Source organism: Moschus berezovskii, chromosome 2, assembly GCF_049115385.1.
Source record: "Moschus berezovskii isolate FMDL1 chromosome 2, NW_MosBer_1.0, whole genome shotgun sequence".
Taxonomy (NCBI): domain Eukaryota; kingdom Metazoa; phylum Chordata; class Mammalia; order Artiodactyla; family Moschidae; genus Moschus; species Moschus berezovskii.
The window spans coordinates 93861208-93882023 of NC_142461.1; the positions used below are offsets into that span (position 1 = coordinate 93861208).

Here is a 20816-nt window from a genome sequence, read left to right on the forward strand (position 1 = left end):
GCCATCCATGGAATTCTTACTAGTGCAAAATACCTGTGGAAACTTCTGATAATTGATAAAATAATAATATAGAGGTTTCTTGTGAACAATACAGTTTATTGTTTGTTTTTCTATATTCAATCCTATTTCATACATATATTGTAATATATTCTATTTCACACGCGGTTAGGCATTTGTGTGTGTACATGTATGTATTTAACTACAAGTTCTTTTCCGATATATTAATAGTACTTCTTTTGTGAAGTACTTCATAATACCTAGCAGAGTATTCAGGAAACAGTCATTTAATTGACTCTGTGTTTTGAGGGTAAATGTTTAGACTTTTTTTTTTTTAAGAGATAGAGGAATATACTTACTGATTTCCAGTATATCTCCAGAATAATATAAAGGAGAGGTATAACGCTGGTTTCAGTGTTTTTGGTTTTTTTTCATTTATTGTATAAAAGAAAAAAAAATAATGCAGTTGGTTTATACACATTTAAATTCCATAAAACAAATCCATAGAAATTAGAATACTATATGCATGCACTCTGCATTTTCTTTGTTAAATGTTTTGGTTCACAAAAATAACAACACATTTTTTTTTTCTTTAAAGCCACTAAAGCAGAGGGAGAACAAAACATGCAGCACTGTACACATTTGCATAGTATATTTTACCCAGCATGCCTTGTAGAATGCTACACATTTACCTATATAAGGAAATAAAAGGGGATAAATTATCAAAATAAATAATTAAAATTTAAAGAAAGGAAAAATACTGGATAAAGGTATTTTTTGTTGTTATTATTTCTTGTTTGTTATTCCACTTTGTAGCTGGAAATACAGCAATAGCTTGGGATGTCAACAGCTCTTGGAATAGTAGGGAAATCTTTTTACATCAGTTTGCCATGCTTACTTTTAGTGTTAATAAGTTTATCTGTTTTTCCCTCCCACCAACCTTTCAAAAAAACTGCTAAGGGCTTTTACTTATGTTTCAAAATAGTATTAAGTATAAAACAAATTGAAGAATCCCTAAATACTTGTTGGGACACCTTTATTTATCATTTTGACTATAGGCTGTGAAAAATAGAAAATATTTCAAACATGTCCACAATTCAGAGGAGCCCTGTGGGCTCACTGGATGTTACCTTTTGTAGTTGTTATTGAAGGAGAAGAAATAAGAACAGTAAATATAGTATGAGTCATCACAAAATAAAATTTAATGAGTTTCATAGAAGGGAATAAAGTAAAATAAATTACATCCACAGATTGCAAGGCTCTGAAATAAATTGCTGGAAAAGTATCAAGCAGCAAGTTAAAAAGATGGTAGATGAAATAAATCTGATAAAACTTAGAACTAAATCTATATACTTTTAAAAAATACAACTGCCAAATTTAACAGTGGATTTTGTTATAAGTTTGTGCTATAACAAATGTGCTTCTTTCTCCTCAACCTATTTTTATATTATTGGCAAAATATATATCTTTTATAATTTCATACTGTACAATATATGTTTTTGCTACATTATTTTTCTACTGCTAATGCAGATTAGAAATAACAACATAGATTTATTTTGGCAATAAAATGCTTTCATTTTAATAATGTCCCAGAAAATATTGTAAGGCATATGAAAAAGAGTATGCAACAATATAGCATTAATGATCCTGCATCTTTAAATACATCCCTTATACATACAGAATTCACACTGATTTCAGTTAAAGATGTGTGAAAGTGGCATGCAAGCAGAGCCAAGAGTGGCCCCTACATATACACATAGCCATTTGTTGAGAAATTTAAGTGTTCAGAACATAACCAAGAACACTTACAGGGTATTAAAAAGCTAGAGGCCAGCCACTTTTAGTTCCTAGATAGTCTTCACTTTTACGCTGTAATTCAAAGAGGAAGCATCAGTGTATTCCCCAGACACTCTAAATGCATTAGTAACATTTTCTACCATCTTTCTACAAACATTTTAAATACATCAAAAGAAACAAAGGAAAATTTCATATGTAACAATGACTCCCCCAAACTCATGACTATTCACTCTTATTTATATGTTTTCATGGTAAGTGGGAGTTACAGCCCTTAGTCAAGATTATCTGATGAAATATTTATCTAGTCCTTTCAAATCATCCCTTAATTACATGAAGCATTTGGTATGAAACCATCCACAAGCAGAGAGAAAGAGTTGCTATATGAGGATGAGTTTCATTTGAGCAAGTTTATTTTAACAAAAGGATAAACCTTTAAAAAGTAATTTTTGAATGCTGTAGCTCTATTTGTCCATATAAACTGATTACTATTTGACTAACTTGACTTCAACAAAAGAGTTATCCTTGCTGTCTGACAACTATAATATTGAGTGCTTTGGTCATGATTATAATTTAACAGAACAGGACTTTTCTGTGCTCTGTCCTATAGACATAGCTTTAGTAAGTAACTTAACAATTATGGCATTAACAATATTTAAAGGTATAAGAAATTGAAGAAACAAATTTAATTAGATAATTTTCTACCATGTTTTCATTCATAGTTATTCAAAGAATGAGTTTTATATAATTCATAAAGAAAAGAACATGCAACGGTGTTATGAAAGACAGAAATATAGGCAAAAATATAAAAGAAATAGGGGTACATTCCCATTTATTTGAAACATTCATATGAATTTATTCCAATGGCCTCGGCTTCCAAGATGGCCAAGTGTATGCAGGAAAAGTCAAGGATCAACAAAATTTGAATTTGCAAACCAGCTACACTTAACATCAGGTCTCTGAATTTGCTTTTAGAGTTTGATGATATAACAAATTGCATAAAAAAGCAATTTCCTTGCAGTCTGTCTTGTTTCCTAAGATTACTGACTTACTAAATGTTTACCTTGCCTCTTGATAAACTGTGAACCAATTCAAAGAAAATTTCACTAACATGGAAGAAATGATAGGGTGACGAGCATTTTGGCAACAATTTAAAATCCAAAGGGAAAGTATATTTTAACAATTTATTCATTTAGCTTTGCAGCAAGGTTAGCAGTAAGAGTAATAAATTCACTACTTATTGAAAAGTGTTTTTCTCTTTAAAGACAGATTGTCTTCTCTAGAGAAGAGTAGTGTAAATATCAATATATAGGGCAATTTCTATAGTGAAGTGAAAGTTGCTCAGTCATGTCTGACTCTTTGTAACCCATGGACTGTATAGTCTATGGAGTTCTCCAGGCCAGAATACTGGAGTAGGTGACCATTCCCTTCTCCAGGGGATCTTCCCAACCCAGGGATAGAACCCAGGTCCCCCACATTGCAGGCATATTCTCTACCAGCTGAGCCACCAGGGAAGCCCAAGAATACTGGAGTGGGTAGCCTATCCATTCTCCAGCAGATCTTCTCAACCCAGGGATCAAACTGGGGTCTCCTGCATTGCAGGTGGATTCTTTACCAGCTGAGCTTCTATAGTGGCATTCTGTTACTTTTATTTTTTACCCAATACCAAAATAAAATTGTGTAATTAAGAAAATACACTGGCATGCAAATTAAGGTTACCTAGAAACATTCTTAACAGACATCCTGGGTCTCAGCAACATTTTATGATATGTTCATTCAAGGAGTTTAAATTTGCACACCATCTTTTGGCATTGATTCCTTCTCTCCCTCCCTTTCACTGCCCTAGGTTCCTATTATGAATTTTAAGGCCCTCTCACAAAAGACAAGTTCAAGTATGCAGGTATGAAAAGAGGTTAACATTCCAAAAATACACTTTGCAAACAACAACAATAATAATTAAAGTAATTAACAAATTATTCAAAGGGAACATATAATTTTCTCAGAATCTGTTTTATATTTAAAAAATTCATTTCATTAAGAACTAAGTGCAATGACATACTGTCACATAATTAAGACTCTCTTATTAGGAAAGACTGTCGGTCTGAATTGTTAATTTCAATTTTCTTTCCAATAGAACTGTATAAAGATAAGAGAGAATTATCAGTCATTTAAAAACATATATAAGTGCAGCTTTAAATATTGGAGTAAACATTGCTGATAATAATACTGGAGTCACATTACAGCCTTAAGAATCAACATCAGGATTGACAAATTGCATTCCTTTTTTTCCAAGACTACATTTCCACACGGTCACACGTGTCTACATTGTTACACGTTCGCTGACTGAAATCACAGAATATGATTTACATATTCTGAAATTATTATATATGCTGAAAGTACAGAATATGTGGTTTATACTACAAGTTAATACCGCCTCAAAACATTCTAAGACTTGTTTCCCCTCCTTATTATTTGCTATTGCTAAATGAAACCTATTAAAAACAAAGTATTTGTGGACTATGTATTTTCCAAAGGTGCTTGATGTGCTTGGCAAAAATAAAATTTTCATTTAGTATGTATCTGTATTTTAGTATCAGTTACGCAATAAACTCTAAGGCTTAAGAAAAAAAAGGAAAATGCATATCCCTTATTCATTTGGAAAAGACAACTTATTAGAAAAGGAACGGAAAGAATGTGCCAAATCCAAGTAAAAATTTAAGTATATCCATCAAGAAAATATACATTATACCCTTTCCAAGGTTGTTAGCTTTTGAATAAGAACACGAAGCAAAAGAGGTGTGGATGCTTGATGGTAAAGGAAAGACTGGTCTTGTGCACAGACATTGAATAGACCTCTCTTTTTATCAGCATAAATGGAAGACACAGAAACTAGGCATTGAGAGGTCTTTAAAAAGAAGAGATTTTTAAAAGTTGAAAGAATATGGTAATCTTGCTGACTAGGAAATATATGTAAATGCTGTTACAGCTACCTGCTGTAAAATGTAAATATCTTAAAGTAGTTAAATGACCAGATTGCTAATGCTACTACAGAAAAAGCTGAACAGCTGTCTAGTCTAAGTTTTAACACCTTGGTGCACTCCTTGCAATTAAATACTTTTATGCGCACAAACAAGAAACCAGGAAAGCATATAGAAAAATGTTTTGGCTAATGTCTTCTTTCTCATGCAAATATGTGCTGTACATGTAATAAATATATTTGTTTGCTGGAAAATGCTCTTTTGTGCTCTAACAAAGTATTCAGTAATGGTAGGTTGTATGTTTATTAAAGTGCCTAGTGGATATAACTCTTTTAAATGTCTTAACTGAAAGTTTTGTAAGCTTCACTAGATGACAAAAGAACCTCACAAGCCAGTATCACATATTAACTTCAAGAATTCACTGAGCCCACAGTTTTTAATTCTATCAAATATTTCAATAACTCACATAACTATGGATATCCTCATTATCAGCTAAACAGGTTCATAATGGGGTATGCACAGTGAACCACAGAAGGAGAGGGCATTGCGGGGGGTCAATAATGAGGATCAAGATATAACTAATCAAGAGTAGGGAACCTATTTTCATGGTCAAGAAAATTATTTAACTGGTGCATGCTTTGAGAGCATAAACACTGGAAGGCTTGGATGGGGGGAAATAAGATAACAGAAAATGAATTATCATTGTTTTCCAAAAAAAAGAGGCTTCATGACATAGTAGTAGAAAAGGATTTTTATGCCTGATCCTATCGGGGCTTTAGAAAAACAGACTCTTAGAAACAGAAGTCTTTTCCTAAAGACTTTTGTGTATTGTATAAAAGAGTCAATTTCAATAGTTTCTTGGATCAGAGTGAATCTAAGGCTTCTTTGATCATATAAGACATAAGATCACTGATTCCATACTTATAGCCACTGGAAAAACTGTGAAGACTTAATAGGTAAAGAAGAGTGTTCATTAGAAATAAGGCAGTTCAATCTTCAAATTCTTTATAATTCTCTTCAATAAAAATGATATAATTTTAGTGAATAAATCTATTCTGAATCTACGAGTTTATTTTTTTTACTGCAAGCTTTTAAATTTTTCACAGTTTTTCAATTAATCATTTTGTATAAACACAGATTTCAATATCAAAATTCAATGTGTTCATGTAAAACAAAAACCCCGTAGCATGATTATAAAGAATTTGGTGAAGGGCTAGCACATTCAGACACTCAAAAGGCAGAGACTGAGGGAAGCAATGGGAAGATGTTCAATTGTGCTGGTGGGAAACACAGACATATTTGTGGTAAGTGGGACAGAAGAAATCTCAACTGGAGATGTTTAGCCTTGCACTCAGGAGGGTCTGTGTTATCCTTAGAGTCTGACTTCAGATTCCTGGATGGATGTAGTTGTGCTCAAATTGATGAAAGGGGAAACAACACCCCATTTTCCATCTTGCATAACCAACTATGATTGGGCTTCTCTTTACTATCCTCTCTCACTGCTAAAGAAATGTTGAATTTCTTTGCCACCTTCAAACATGGTAACAGTTGTGACGAAACAAAAAAGCAAAATACTTTGAATACAACAGCTGTGCCAGAAGAGAAATAAAAAATATTAAAATCTGAGGAGACTAAAGAATTTCTGCATTAATTTGAGATTTTTTTTGGCACTATCAATACATTTGGTTAAGTTAGAAAAGCCATTCTGGCAATTTTAACGTATATTAAAATGTTTATACATTACCACTTTAAGTGTAAATTTAGCTTCCAGCAAATAAATACAACAGCTGGTTTTGACTTCTATTGGTATTTTGATTTTCTTATTAATTACTTTCTTCTTTTTTCAGATTTTTAAATTGATTACAACATGCTCAAGTAGACTTTCTAGTCGATTCACCCAAATTCCAACAGGAATTGGTTTATAAATTGGTTCCAACGGGAACTGGTCATTTGGAATTTCCGGCATGGGAAATTATTTTATATGTGCCTTGATAAGTACCCTAAATTACAAATTGATGTGTCTAAATCTAATGAAGAAAACAAAAGGTACTGCTATGTAAATGTTGCACTTAAAAATATCTGTATGATTGGGCATCTAAGATCCATCTAGACTTAAGGGCATAATGTACATTTTTTTTTTTTTTTTGCCCCTTCTTAGCATCAATGACAGCAGCCCATAAGCACAGTCAATACTGTGCTGTACTTGCCACGTTAAGATGACTGGTTGTATCCTAGCAGTGCTATGGCAAATCGTCAACAGATGAACTTTTTGTTTGTTTCTGCAGACTCAAAGCCTATGTCGAGAATCATGGCTATATCCCCCAGGCGATCCTCGGTTCCTATGAGGTTTGTAAGTGTCCTGGTATGAGTCAGGATAATCTTCTTCCACCAGAGGGTAATGATCTCGGCTATGCTGGGAACTGGAAGACAAGCGGTTCCTACTCTTCCGAGCCCTTTCATTGTGATAATTTTCATCAGAGGTCATTAGGCTTCGTCTTTCAACTGGAGAGTTCTCTGTGGAGTGGTTGCTGTGCCGCAGACGCTGACTCTAAAAACATCAGATGGTTCACTGGTTAAATCATGTCCGCTTCATTCACATAGAACATGCAAATGCACGTGCAACAGAAGGAGCTGTACAATAAGGTGCTAAATGTTTGACTTAATAAAACATTCTGATGTACAAATGGTCTGCTCGAAATATCTGATCTTATGTATTTGGGACACAACATGCGAAAAGGCTTAAAGTGCTGGTAGTTTGTGAATTTTAATTACATAACACTGCATACTTATGCTTCCTATGAAAAATATAAAAGTGAAAGTTAACTGCTGAATGGAACTTAGTATATTTAGGAGAGCCTAATAATTCCACTTCTATTGCAAAGATGAAGATTATTTTACTCTTGGGAAATAAGTTAAAGTTCAGAATAGTATCTGCTATTTTTTATTCCTCTCTTGAACTGATAAAAGCTTTCTCCTAAAGTCACACACTTCATCTTTATCTAGTTGAATGTTCCTTATACCTTTTAAAAATATTTTAGTAAAATTATGATTTGTACTGCCCATAAAATATTTGTTTCTACATCCTACATAAATGCAAGACTCAGCAACATTCTCTCCAAAGAAGTATACAATAATTATGAAGCCAGCTAACTGATACATTTACAATTCTTGCTTCCTTCAACTGAAATGTCATGGAAAAATAATCCTCAGAATATAAACAAAATTCCTCTGATAATATGAAATTAATATCTTCAGTCACTTATTTAAGTGCTCAGCAAATGCTGTTAACATTTTTCTTCAAATCTCAGGAAAACATATATCCTTAGCTGTACCTACCTGCTTAAGTAGGTCAACTCAATTAAGAAACAGGATACTGATGAAACCAAAGACCAAGATACATTTTCTCTAAAGGATACTCACCTTCAGCAGGAAACTCATTCAATAGTCATAGCCTCTGCCTCTAGGCCCAGCTAGGGGTCTAACAATTAAGTGCCCATGGTTACTAGGAGAACTTGGCCCCAGGACCAAGGGCACCATGTTAACGCAAGTGAAACGGGGGGAACCACTCCAGGTGGATGTCTGAGAGGTGCTAAGTCAGCAGTGTCATATTCATAAACAAAGTACAACATTTCATCTTTACCAACTTGTGTAGGTGGAATCACATTGCTTCATTTATCCATTTCTCCTCCCACAATATACAGCTCGGAGCCAACTCTAAGTGGTCAGTGTAAGTGCCACACTCAGATCAGCACGCAGGCAGTAAAACAAGGAGAGAAAGAGTCCCAGTGCCCACGCATATACTGCATATTATAATAGGACATTTCCCAAGTTCATTTCCAGCCACAGAAGCTATTTATTTATACGGTATTTTTTTTTCTTACAAAGATGTAGCTTTGTAAAAGAGTAATAGAGTTATAATAATATTTCAGAGAGTGCCATTTATCTCAGAGTTAACTCTACACAATCTACATTATGACTATTATTCAGTTCAGTTCAGTCGCTCAGTCGTGTCCGACTCTCCGCGACCCCATGAATCACAGCACACCAGGCCTCCCTGTCCATCACCAACTCCCGGAGTTCACTCAAACTCACGTCCACAGAGTCGGTGATGCCATCCAGCCATTTCATTCTCTGTCGTCCCCTTCTCCTCCCACTCCCAACCTTTCCCAGCATCAGAGTCTTTTCCAGTGAGTCAACTCATCACATGAGGTGGCCAAAGTATTGCAGTTTCAGCTTTAGCATCAGTCCTTCCAATTACAACCCGTTGATACAACACTAGTCATGATGCAAGAGAGCTTGATTGACAATCATTCCTCAGTCAGCTGGGGGTCTGGCCACATTCCTGCAGCTGCTTGGTATCATATAGATTCATATGATATATCATATGATATGTCATTCATTCATATTCATATCAGTTTCACTTCATATTGTAATGCCTCTGGCTCCCCACGTCTGGCCCTGAGCACAGCACCTGGACAGTAAGAGAGTGAGCCTCCTGATCCTGCATTCATCCCTGACTCCCCTAAAGGCCATAGGTGATGGCCAAGGTGGGCCTTGCTAACCCCTAAGAAAACTCAGAGATCTGTCACTATTTCCACCCGAGATGATTCTACTCTGCATGTGCTGTTTGCACACAGACAGGCCCTGCAGCCTGTGGGGCGGGATTAGGTAAGATTGGTCATAACGTCTGTCTATCCCTCCTTACTTAGCTGGCCCTGTGCCTGACAGTGCCACCACTGTCTGATCCTGAAGAAGTGACGTGGAGAAGTAATGAATGGACCCCTGACTAGTAGGTAGTAAGTTTCTTAGCAGGGTTTAGACATAGGAGAGATGAGTTCATTTTTGGCCAACACTAGCACCTGTGGGATCTTAGTTCCTGGACCAGGAATCGAACCCTTGCCCCTTGCACTGGAAGCACAGAGTCTTAATCACTGGACCACCAGTGTAAGCAGAAGAGGGATGAATTTAAGTAAAAGTCATTATAAATGAACAAAGTTCTAAGGAAAAGGCCATTCTCTGGATAATTCTGTCTAGGGTAGATCATGACTAGGTAATGCGTTCTGTGTGTGTTGTGCGTGCTTAGTCACTCGGTCGTGTCTGACTCTTTGCAACCCCATGGACTGCAGCCCGCCAGGTTGTTCTGTCCATGGCAATACTCCAGGCAAGAATACTAGAGTGGGTTGCCATGTCCTCCTCCAGGGGATCTTCCCAACCCAGGGATCGAACCTAGGTCTCCTGCACTGCAGGCTGATTCTTTACCATCTGAGCCACCAGGGAAGCCCAATGCTTTCTGAGTGTACTGTAAAATAGTATATGTAAAAGTGTAAAATATCTGTTAGAATCAATTCAGCCAAAAGACGTGAACCTGAAGAATATTTTTTGCTAATACTTTATAGGACTACCCTGGTGGCTCAGACGGTAAAGCATCAGTCTACAATGAGGGAGACCCGGGTTTGAACCCTGGGTTGGGAAGATCCCCTGGAGAAGGAAATGGCAATCCACTCCAGTACTATTGCCTGGAAAATCCCATGGACAGAGGAGCCTGGTAGGCTACAGTCCATGGGGTCGCAAAGAGTCGGACACGACTGAGCGACTTCATTTTCACTTTTTCTAGCAAGTATATGAACCAAAGTGATTTGAGTGTGTAAAACGTAAAATAGTCTATATGAGTAGCCACTGCTTTAGACTTTTTGATATAGTAACGTACATGGTTCTCTCTTCAGAGTAAGGACAATCCCAGGATCCATCTCAATCGAGTTTCCTATAGAAGCTTAAATGTAAGGTTGTAAAGCCACAAGAGACACTACCTGCAACCCAGAAATTGCCGTGGGATATGGCGAGAGTGCTGTTGAGCCCAGGTTCCTTCCAAGCAGTGGGGTCATGGGGGTGCTACTGGTCGTGTGGGTGGCACGCCAGTAGGCCTCAAGGTACTCTCCCAGGTGCTCACATGCATCCTCCAGCTGATTCTCATCTAGTATGACATCGAACATTTCCTGCAGATAAAAAGAAAATCCATTTCATTTATACTGCAAATGGGCCATGAAACCTGAAATTCTACTTCACGCAGATAATATTGTTTCTAACGTCCAACAGCAAATATCAACTTTGAGGGGATATACTGGCAGTTCCTAAAGTTAAAGTCAAGTGAAGAACTGCACAGTTGACCATGTACAAATTTGGACAATGACATAAAAATGGGAATGCTCATTAGATACCTGGATCTTTCATTATTTAGGGAAAAAAAGAGATGAGGTACATAAAGAAGAGTTAGAAGTAGAATATAGTGAAAACACATATATGTTCACATATTTATCCATATATTCCTATAGATACTTACTGAATATTTACTTACTTCAGAATATGAAAGAAGCAAGTTAATGGCACTGAAAGAGGAGTTCTAAAAATGTTTCAGTAACAAATGTATCCAGGAATAAACGTTTCACCTCGCAAATTAGCTATGTTGGAGGAAATAACATTAACTTGGGTAAATTTTTTTAACATTTATTTACTTATTTGGCTGCACTGGGTCCTCATTGTGGCCTGCGGGATCTTTTTCTTGGGGTGCACAAACTCTAGTTGTGGTGTGTGGGCTCGGTAGTTGCCTCACGCTGCCTTAGTTGCTTCATGGCATGTGGGATCTTAGTTGCCCAACCAGGGATCGAACTCACATCCCCTGCACTGAAAGGCAGATTCTTAAGCACTGGTCCACCAGGGAAGTCCCTACTTGGGCATTTTTAGAATGTTTGTGAAATGATGTTATTATCTCTCTCATGATAAAACAACATACAGGTAAAGGATTAATAGTAGAAAACCACAGCATAGTCTTTCTGCTACTAGAGGATAATTGTGTGAAATACTTAAACAAGAATAAGAGCAAGGAATAACTGATTGCAGTGGGGATGGTTAGGGAGTCGGGGAGGGGTCACACAAGACGTGTCTGGTGTCCATGTTTCTGTCACTAAGGACTTGGTCCAACACCTGTTCTATAATCTGGAAGTTGTTCTTCTGCCCCATAGGAATAGAGTGGCCCCTCTGTCACTGCACTGTGGTTGGGAACACAGAGAGAATGTAACTGGGACACCGATTCTCTGAAGGGTCAGCCTCATAAAGATAAAAGCCATTACACAGGTAAGTGAGAGTACACCCGTGACTTTCAGCAGCTGAATCCATACCTTGCCTGCTGCACCACTTCCACCACCCCCACTTGCTTTTACAAGCTCATTTGAGCCAAAGAAGGAGCGTCCAGTACTGGATTAAATACAGGGTTACTGCCACCTGCACTTGATGCTGCAGGTGGATTGTCGGTTTACAGCAACTGGATGGCTCTGGGTTGGTGGGGGGGTCAGCTGACTCACTCTCATCAATGTGAGGGCTCCCTGAAGCAGAAGTCACCATGGAAACAATCTCTCTCCCAACATTTACTCTGAATGTTTTCATCACATCAATCTTTACTGAACATTTTGACCCCAATTTGCAAGGCAGTGAGAAGTATTTAGCAACTAGGAAAGAATAAGGTGACTTCAGTCTAAGCCAACTGGTGTTTGAGAAGACAGCCAGCTGAAGTCATGTAGAAACCTTTCCCTTATAAGAATGCTTATTAGTGGATTTCAGATGGGTTTTTGCATATTTTATTCATTCATAAAATATTTATAGATACCTATTCTGTGCCAGGCATTGTGAGTATACTGTGGCAAAGAAAACAGACTTCACCCCTATGCTCAAGAAGCATTCACTCTGGATAAGAGACGGGTATTAAAATCCATAATAGTCTATGTCACACTGGGACTTTAATTCAGAGCAAGAGAGACTGGGCCACTGATTGTTCAGAACTGCAGCTTAAAGTTATGGATATAGAAGGAGGCGCAGAGAGATATGTGAAAGTCAAATTTATGAGGGAGGGGAAATTATTAGTAAGTCAAAGAATTCTATCTGTAGAGAGAAGAGAATAAAACAAAGAGGAGCAAAAGACGCAGTGGAAGAGAGCATACGGTCCACGAGAAAATGAGAAAACAGCTAGGCCCACAGGGTCAGTCAGCATATATCCTTGTAATAAATCCTCTTCCCACTATCGCAAATCAAGAGGGTGACTGTCTCTTGAAATCAAAAGCCCCCTTCCCTCATTCACCTAAACCATTAATGGTTACAAATGTAAACTCTGAGAAATGTCCCTAATGCTCTGATATACACATTGCATTCTCTGATGGCCTTGCAATGCTAACTTGAATGGAACAAGAACAGCCCCATCCCAGAGGGCGTGCACACACGTAGAGGAGACAGGAAGAAGAAAGGGGAAACTGGCCAGCACAAAGGACCACTCTGTCAGCCACTCCAGGCTAAAATCGGCCATAAATTCTAGACCGTATTTCATCTGGAGCCTGCTGTTTATATAGTGTTATTCATGTTAACTGTATAATTCAATTACATAAATTTCATTCTATAATATGGGATCTCAAATGTGTAGTCTCATGTACACACTGCTATATTTAAAATAAATAACCACCAAGGTCCTACTATATAGCACAGGGAACTGTGCTCAATGTTATGAGGCAGTCTAGATGGGAGGGAAGTTTGGGGGAGAATGGATACATATATACATATAGCCAAGTCACTCTTCTGTCTGTCTGAAATTATCACAACATTGTTAACTAGTTATACTCCAATATAAAATAAAAAGTTTTAAAAATACAAAAAAAAATTAAAAGAAAAAATTTACAAAACAAAACAAAAACAAACAAAAAACCCAAAAACCAAAGGGTAGTCTCAATAACTCTTGCCTGGAAAATCCCATGGACGGAGGAGCCTGGTAGGCTGCAGTCCATGGGGTCGCGAAGAGTCAGACATGACTGAGCGACTTCACTTTCACTTTTCACTTTCATGCATTGGAGAAGGAAATGGCAACCCACTCCAGTGTTCTTGCCTGGAGAATCCCAGGGACGGGGGAGCCTGGTGGGCTGCCGTCTATGGGGTCGCACAGAGTCAGACACGACTGAAGCGACTTAGCAGCAGCAGCAGTCTCAACAAGTCATTTTCTTATTGTCATAAAGTCTCAAGTTAATGAACCATCCAGAGACACTTGGACTAGGGGTTCTAATTATCACAGCCAGGACTTCAAAGCCCAGAGAGGGCAAAATGTGGTAAGGAGCACCCATTGCAAAGCATTATTTGAATGAGATTTCTATCTTCCTGGCTATTCCACATGTTATTAATACGTTGTCATGGCTGCAGACAGAGTTAAACATACACTTAATTACAAGTAGTTTAATAAAGTGCTTTTCTTTGCCAATGGATAGAATTTGTATACATCAGCACATGGCTGTTTGCTGAAGTCTCACTCATTTCTAGGAAACTAAGCTTTTGCACTGCTAAAAAGACAGCTATACGATGGAAGATGATTTGAAATTGCTTTTAGGCTTTTAAAAGCACAGAGCAAAGCAAATTTCAGCTTTTGAATGAATACTGACATATGCGGCTTATTTCCAACTAAGAGGAATCTCACAGCCTGGGTATCTGTGACAATTTTTCGTTTCAACTGTTTAGGAAATAACACAGCTGATTAGAGTGTTACAAAATGAGGATAAGGCAGGAAAAAATTTTTTTAATTATACAAAGAGAAATTCAAAGAAAAGGAGACGAATGAATTATGCAAACCAGCTCTGCCAAAGTTTCATAAGTTTAAAGGTTCAAGTGCAGTTAGCTCTTCACTGTGTAATATGTGAGGCCTCCAGCATGGAATATGGATGCAGAGAGCTATGTAATCAGAAGCGGGTGTGGGCAATGGGACAGTCACAGGCAGTGAAGGGTTACCCACTCGGTGGCACCATGCCCTTGAGACTGCTGGAGATAGGGGTAACGCTGAGCTGTTTTCAAAGTACCAACACAGCACGCGCCTCTGACATTCTGTGATGAGATATTTTCTTCAGCTGAGCTGGGCAGAAATAATGCGGCTGCCAAAGTAAATAAGGAGTGAACAGAAGAGTCAAAACAAATCACTAGAAAACCAGGCAGAGGAGGTCCCTTTTCTGGATAGCCTCTTTCAGAAAAATGAAAAAACTGAAGCATGAGAAATGCCTCTAGCTTATCCAGTGGTCCAGAAAACAAAAATGGCAGGAAATAAAGGGAGAAAGATTGAAGCCGAATATAACAGGAATGAAGAAAGTCTGCAATAGTTTTTTTTTTTAAGTATGTAAAGATCTGACTAGTTCTTCATTCACCGAGTATCACATACTTGCCCAAGGAAGGTATATGAATTAGAGCAACCAGCCGTCCTGGTTTGCCTGGGACTGAGTACTTCTGGGAAGTTGGGACTCTGAGTGCGCAAATCTGCAAAACTGGGGAGAATCGGAAGGTAGGTCATGCTGGTCTTCAGAAAAGATGGAGTACTTTTCAGTTACTACACTGACAATTGGAACAGGTTCCATTTCTTTCTTTTATAATACATTCTCTTGGGAGGGAGGCTATAGAGAGGGAATGGGCAAGTGTTTATGACTGTGAAATACATACTTTCTAGCAAAGAGGGAGAATATCATTAAAACAAACATATTTTCTAACATGTTTTATCTAGGAGTTGTTATTAAATGTTTTAAAATAAAAAGTTTATAAAACTTAGAAATGAATGCTTCAGTTGAATCCTAACTTTTTTATTAAATTGGTACGATACTAAGTAGCCAGGGGATTAAATATATATAAACTCTCCCATGGTATATGCATTGCTTTCATTGATTTGTTGTGCAGAGATAGAACCTCACATGGGGCATCTTTCCTAGTTCTAAGTGAAAGAAAGAAATAACAGGGGTGAGCATAGTTTTGCCTCTTTGTCATTGGAATATAGAGATCTTTAATTTGCCACCAGGTAAAAAAATGACTGGCAAGCACTATTCAGTGAAATGAAATGGCTGAATGGCAAATAGGCAATGCTAATTATAAAATAACCAGCCAATGTTTCTTTCCTGTCAGAATTGCATTCTTTATATTATTAAAGCTTTGAATTCCTGAGTACTCAACTCACTGGTCAACTAGTGCTAGGAAACTCTAAGTTAAAGGGATTTTGAAAGATTTAGGAGTACTTTGGGGGATAAAGGAAAGCCTACCAATATCATGTGGCTCTAGCAATTAGTTTCAGGCAGAGTTTCCACTTTAATGAGCCAAAAGGGAAAGACAATCATAATTCCTACCACTGATCTGTGGGGAAAGCATGAAGGTGAAGAATATGGTGATTTTGATACCTTCTAGTTCCTCTTTTTAATGATCTATGACTTTCATTCTGAACCCAAACAACACATTTTCCTCACCACACCCATCCATATTGTTCATTCTTTTTTTTTTTCTAAATGCTTCTGCTTTTTATTTATTGTATTTATGTATTGGCTATACTGCCAGCTTCAGTTCAGTTCAGTTCAGCTACTCAGTCATGTCCGACTCTTTGTAACCCCATGGACGCCAGGCCTCCCTGTTCATTACCAACTCCTGGAATTTACTCAAAATCATGTCCATCGAGTCGGTGATGCCATCCAACCATCTCATCCTCTGTCGTCCCCTTCTCCTCCCACCTTCAATCCTTCCCAGCATCAGTGTCTTTTCCAATGAGTCACTTCTACGTATCAAGTGGCCAAATTATTGGAGTTTCAGCTTCAGCATCAATACTTCCAATGAATATTCAGGACTGATCTCCTTTAGGATGGACTGGTTGGATCTCCCTGCAGTCCAAGGGACTCTCAAGAGTCTTCTACAACACCACAGTTCAAAAGCATCAATTCTTCGACGTTCAGCTTTCTTTATAGTCCAACTCTCACATCCATTCATGACCACTGGAAAAACTGTACCTTTGACTAGATGGACCTTTGTCAGCAAGTAATGTCTCTGCTTTTTAATGTGCTGTCTAGGTTTGTCATAACTTTTCTTTCAAGGAGCAAGCGTCTTTTAATTTCATGGCTGCGGTGACTGTCTGCAGTGATTCTGGAGCCCAAGAAAATAAAGTCTGTCACTGTTTTCATTGTTTCCCCATCTATTTGCCTTGAAGTGATGGGACCAGATGCCATGACCTTAGTTTTTTGAATGTTGAGTTTTAAGCCAACTTTTTCACTCTCCTCTTTCACTTTCATCAAGAGGCTCTTTATTTCTTCTTCACTTTCTGCCATAAGGGTGGTGTCATCTGTGTACCTGAGGTTATTGATACAGGATCCTAGTTCCCTGAAAACGGATTAGATTCGAGGACACACCTGTGAAAAACTCTAAGTCCTAACAACTGGACTGCCAAGGAACTCCATCCTGTCCATTTTTTTCTTTTCCAAATTTACTTATTCTTAATTGGAGGATGACTGCTTTACAATATTGTGTTGGTGTCTGAAATATATCAATATGAATCAGCCACAGGAATACAACATACAGCCCTTCCCTCTTGAGACTCCCTCCCAACCCCCACCCCTCACCCTGTCCATTCTTCATCTTCAAAGGTTTTAACAACATTTATCAGTGCTACTGTCAGCAGAAAAGGCACCTGGTGCTTTTGTTGAGTCCATTTTAACCCAACACTTTAAATCATAGTATTGAAGGGAAACCGTTTGATATCATGGTAGTCCAAGTCTATGCCCTGACCAGTAATGCTGAAGAAGCTGAAGTTGAACAGTTCTATGAAGACCTACAAGACCTTCTAGAACTAATACCCCCAAAAAATGTCCTTTTCATTATAGGGGACTGGAATGCAAAAGTAGTAAGTCAAGAAACACCTGGAGTAACAGGCAAATTTGGCCTTGAAGTACAGAATGAAGCAGGGCAAAGGCTAATAGAGTTCTGCCAAGAGAACGCACTGGTCATAGCAAACACCCTCTTCCAACAACACAAGAGAAGATTCTACACATGGACATCACCAGATGGTTGACACCGAAATCAAATTGATTATATTCTTTGCAGCCAAAGATGGAGAAGCTCTATACAGTCAGCAAAAACAAGACCGGAGCTGACTGGGGCTCAAATCATGAACTCCTTACTGTCAAATTCAGACTGAAATTGAAGAAAGTGGAGAAAACCACTAGACTGTTCAGGTATGACCTAAATCAAATCCCTATGACTATACAGTGGAAGTGAGAAATAGACTTAAGGGACTAGATCTGATAGACAGAGTGCCTGATGAACTATGGACGGAGGTTCATGACATTGTACAGGAGAAAGGAATCAAGACCATCCCCAAGAAAAAGAAATGCAAAAAAGCAAAATGGCTGTCTGAGGAGGCCTTACAAATATCTGTGAAAAGAAGGGAAGCAAAAAGCAAAGGAGAAAAAGAAAGATATACTCATTTGAATGCAGAGTTCCAAAGAATAGCAAGGAGAGATAAGAAAGCCTTCCTCAGCAATCAATGCAAAGAAATAGAGGAAAACAATAGAATGGGAAAGACTAGAGATCTCTTCAAGAAAATCAGAGATACCAAGGGAATATTTCAGGCAAAGATGGGCACAATAAAGGACAGAAATGGTATGGACCTAACAGAGGCAGAAGATATTAAGAAGAGGTGGCAAGAATACACAGAAGAACTGTACAAAAAAGATCTTCACGACCCAGATAATTACAATGGTGTGATCACTCACCTAGATCCAGACATCCTGGAATGTGAAGTCAAGTGGGCCTTAGGAGCATCACTACAAACAAAGCTAGTGGAGGTGATGGGATATCAGTTGAGCTATTTCAAATCCTGAAAGATGATGCTGTGAAAGTGCTGCACTCAATATGCCAGCAAATTTGGAAAACTCAGCAGTGGCCACAGGATTGGAAAAGTTCAGTTTTCATTCCAATCCCAAAGAATGCTCAAACTACGGCACAATTGCACTCATCTCACATGCTAGCAAAGTAACACTTAAAATTTTCCAAGCCAGGCTTCAGCAATACATGAACCGTGAACTTCCAGATGTTCAAGGTAGTTTTAGAAAAGGCAGAGGAACCAGAGATCAAATTGCCAACATCTACTGGATCATCAAAAAACCAAGAGAGTTCCAGAAAAACATCTATTTCTGCTTTATTGACTATGCCAAAGGCTTTGACTGTGTGGATCACAAGAAACTGTGGAAAATTCTGAAAGAGATGGGAATACCAGACCACCTGACCTGCCTCTTGAGAAACTTGTATGCAGGTCAGGAAGCAACAGTGAGAACTGGACATGGAACAACAGACTGGTTCCAAATAAGAAAAGGAGTACATCAAGGTTGTATATTGTCACCCTGCTTATTTAACTTATATGCAGAGTACATCATGAGGAACACTGGGCTGGGGGAAGCACAAGCGGGAATCAAGATTGCCGGGAGAAATATCAATAACCTCAGACATGCAGATGACACAACCCTTATGGCAGAAAATGAAGAAGAACTAAAGAGCCTCTTCATGAAAGTGAAAGAGGAGAGTGAAAAGGTTGGCTTGAAGCTCAGCATTCAGAAACTAAGATCATGGCATCTGGTCCCATCACTTCATGGCAAATAGATGGGAAACAGTGTCAGACTTTATTTTTCTGGGCTCCAAAATCACTTCAGATGGTGATTGCAGCCATGAAATTAAAAGACACTTACTCCTTGGAAGGAAAGTTATGACTAACCTAGATAGCATATTAAAAGCAGAGACATTACTTTGTCAACAAAGGTCTGTCTAGTCAAGGCTATGGTTTTTCCCGTGGTCATGTATGGATGTGAGAGTTGGACTATAAAGAAAGCTGAGTGCCAAAGAATTGATGCTTTTGAACTGTGGTGTTGTAGAAGACTCTTGAGAGTCCCTTGGACTGCAAGGAGATCCAATCAGTTCATCCTAAAGGCAATCAATCCTGGGTGTTCATTGGAAGGACTGATGCTGAAGCTGAAACTCCAATACTTTGACCACCTGATATGAAGAGCTGACTCATTTGAAAAGACCCTGATGCTGGGAAAGCTGAGGGCAGGAAGAGAAGGGGAAGACAGAGGATGAGATGGTTGGATGGCATCACTGACTTGATGGACATGGTTTGGGTGAACTCTGGGAATTGGTGATGGACAGGGAGGCCTGGGATGCTGTGGTTCATGGGGTCACGAAGCGTCAGACATGACTGAGTGACTGAACTGAACTGAACTGAAGGGAGTGAACTGTCCCTAACTTGGAATATCCAAGCTGGGTGACTGAAATTTCTGCAACAAGAGTAGTCTCCTTGGGATTGAGAGAAGCTAGATCCTGTGTGTCCTTGTTTCATGAAGGAAACATCTGAAAGTGATTAGTGACTTTTTCAAAAATCATGTTGTGAATTACTTTCTGTACTTGTACAGAATCCAGAGGCTCTGTACTAATGAATGCACCAACAGGGATGGCACTTCAGGTAGGAGAATCCACATGATTCTAAGTAATTTAAATAAAATTACTGGAATAGGGCGGTGGAAAATTACTACTGTGATAGCAATACTACTGTCATAGGATCCTGTGTACTAACATTCACTTCAGAGTTCCTGTGTTTAACAGAGTAAATCTGAGTCCATTCAGCAATGGAAAATAAAGGGTGAGAGAAGAGAACGACCATGGCTACTGTAATGTTGGAAGTTTGCAAGTCTCTGTGGAGAAGACGTGCTTCCCTCTTGCAGAGAGAGTGCTGATTGTCATTTTATATGCACAGAAAAATTACAAAGCTCACAGAACCAGGGTCAGCTTTTGGTAACACAAGCCAGCTTGTAGCTAAGTAGGATTAAAGGATTACATTTCATTTATATATTCAATTGTCTGCCTATCTGCTTTTCTCACCATGCATTATGTAACTGAATACCATAGTACTGGGGCAACTTGAACTTTGCCCATCTAAATGTACTATTTCAACTTCTCTGAAAAGGAAAAGGGTATCTGGTGCAAGCAAAATGAAATCCAGCACTATAGTGTATAGATGTACAACCCAAATGGAGATTCAGGCTGGTCATATAAAAACACACATATGAAACGGGCTTGTGGGTCTTCGTCTCTCAAGACCCTTTTCTGTCTGCATCCCACCTTTTCTTCTGTGTATCTAGAGGAAGCAAGGAAGGAAAATCCTCCTTCTTCCAGATTAGAAGTATTCAGTAGCCC

The 20816-nt window shown here is 38.3% G+C and overlaps 1 protein-coding gene across 2 annotated transcripts in view; it reads right to left on the reverse strand.

Annotated features, from left to right (window-relative positions):
• Positions 1–6441: 6441 nt before the first annotated feature.
• The window catches only part of CACNB4 (calcium voltage-gated channel auxiliary subunit beta 4), a 286688-nt gene continuing 272313 nt past the window's right edge, over positions 6442–20816 (reverse strand). The window contains exons 13-14 of one of the 2 annotated variants that reach the window (XM_055398424.2): positions 10577–10762; positions 6442–7317 (exon numbers count right to left, since the gene is read on the reverse strand). In XM_055398424.2, coding sequence (XP_055254399.2) covers positions 7057–7317; positions 10577–10762 — 447 coding nt within the window. In that variant the 3' untranslated portion in view covers positions 6442–7056. The remainder of the gene's footprint in view (positions 7318–10576; positions 10763–20816) is intronic. The other variant, XM_088829434.1, reaches the window with a different exon arrangement.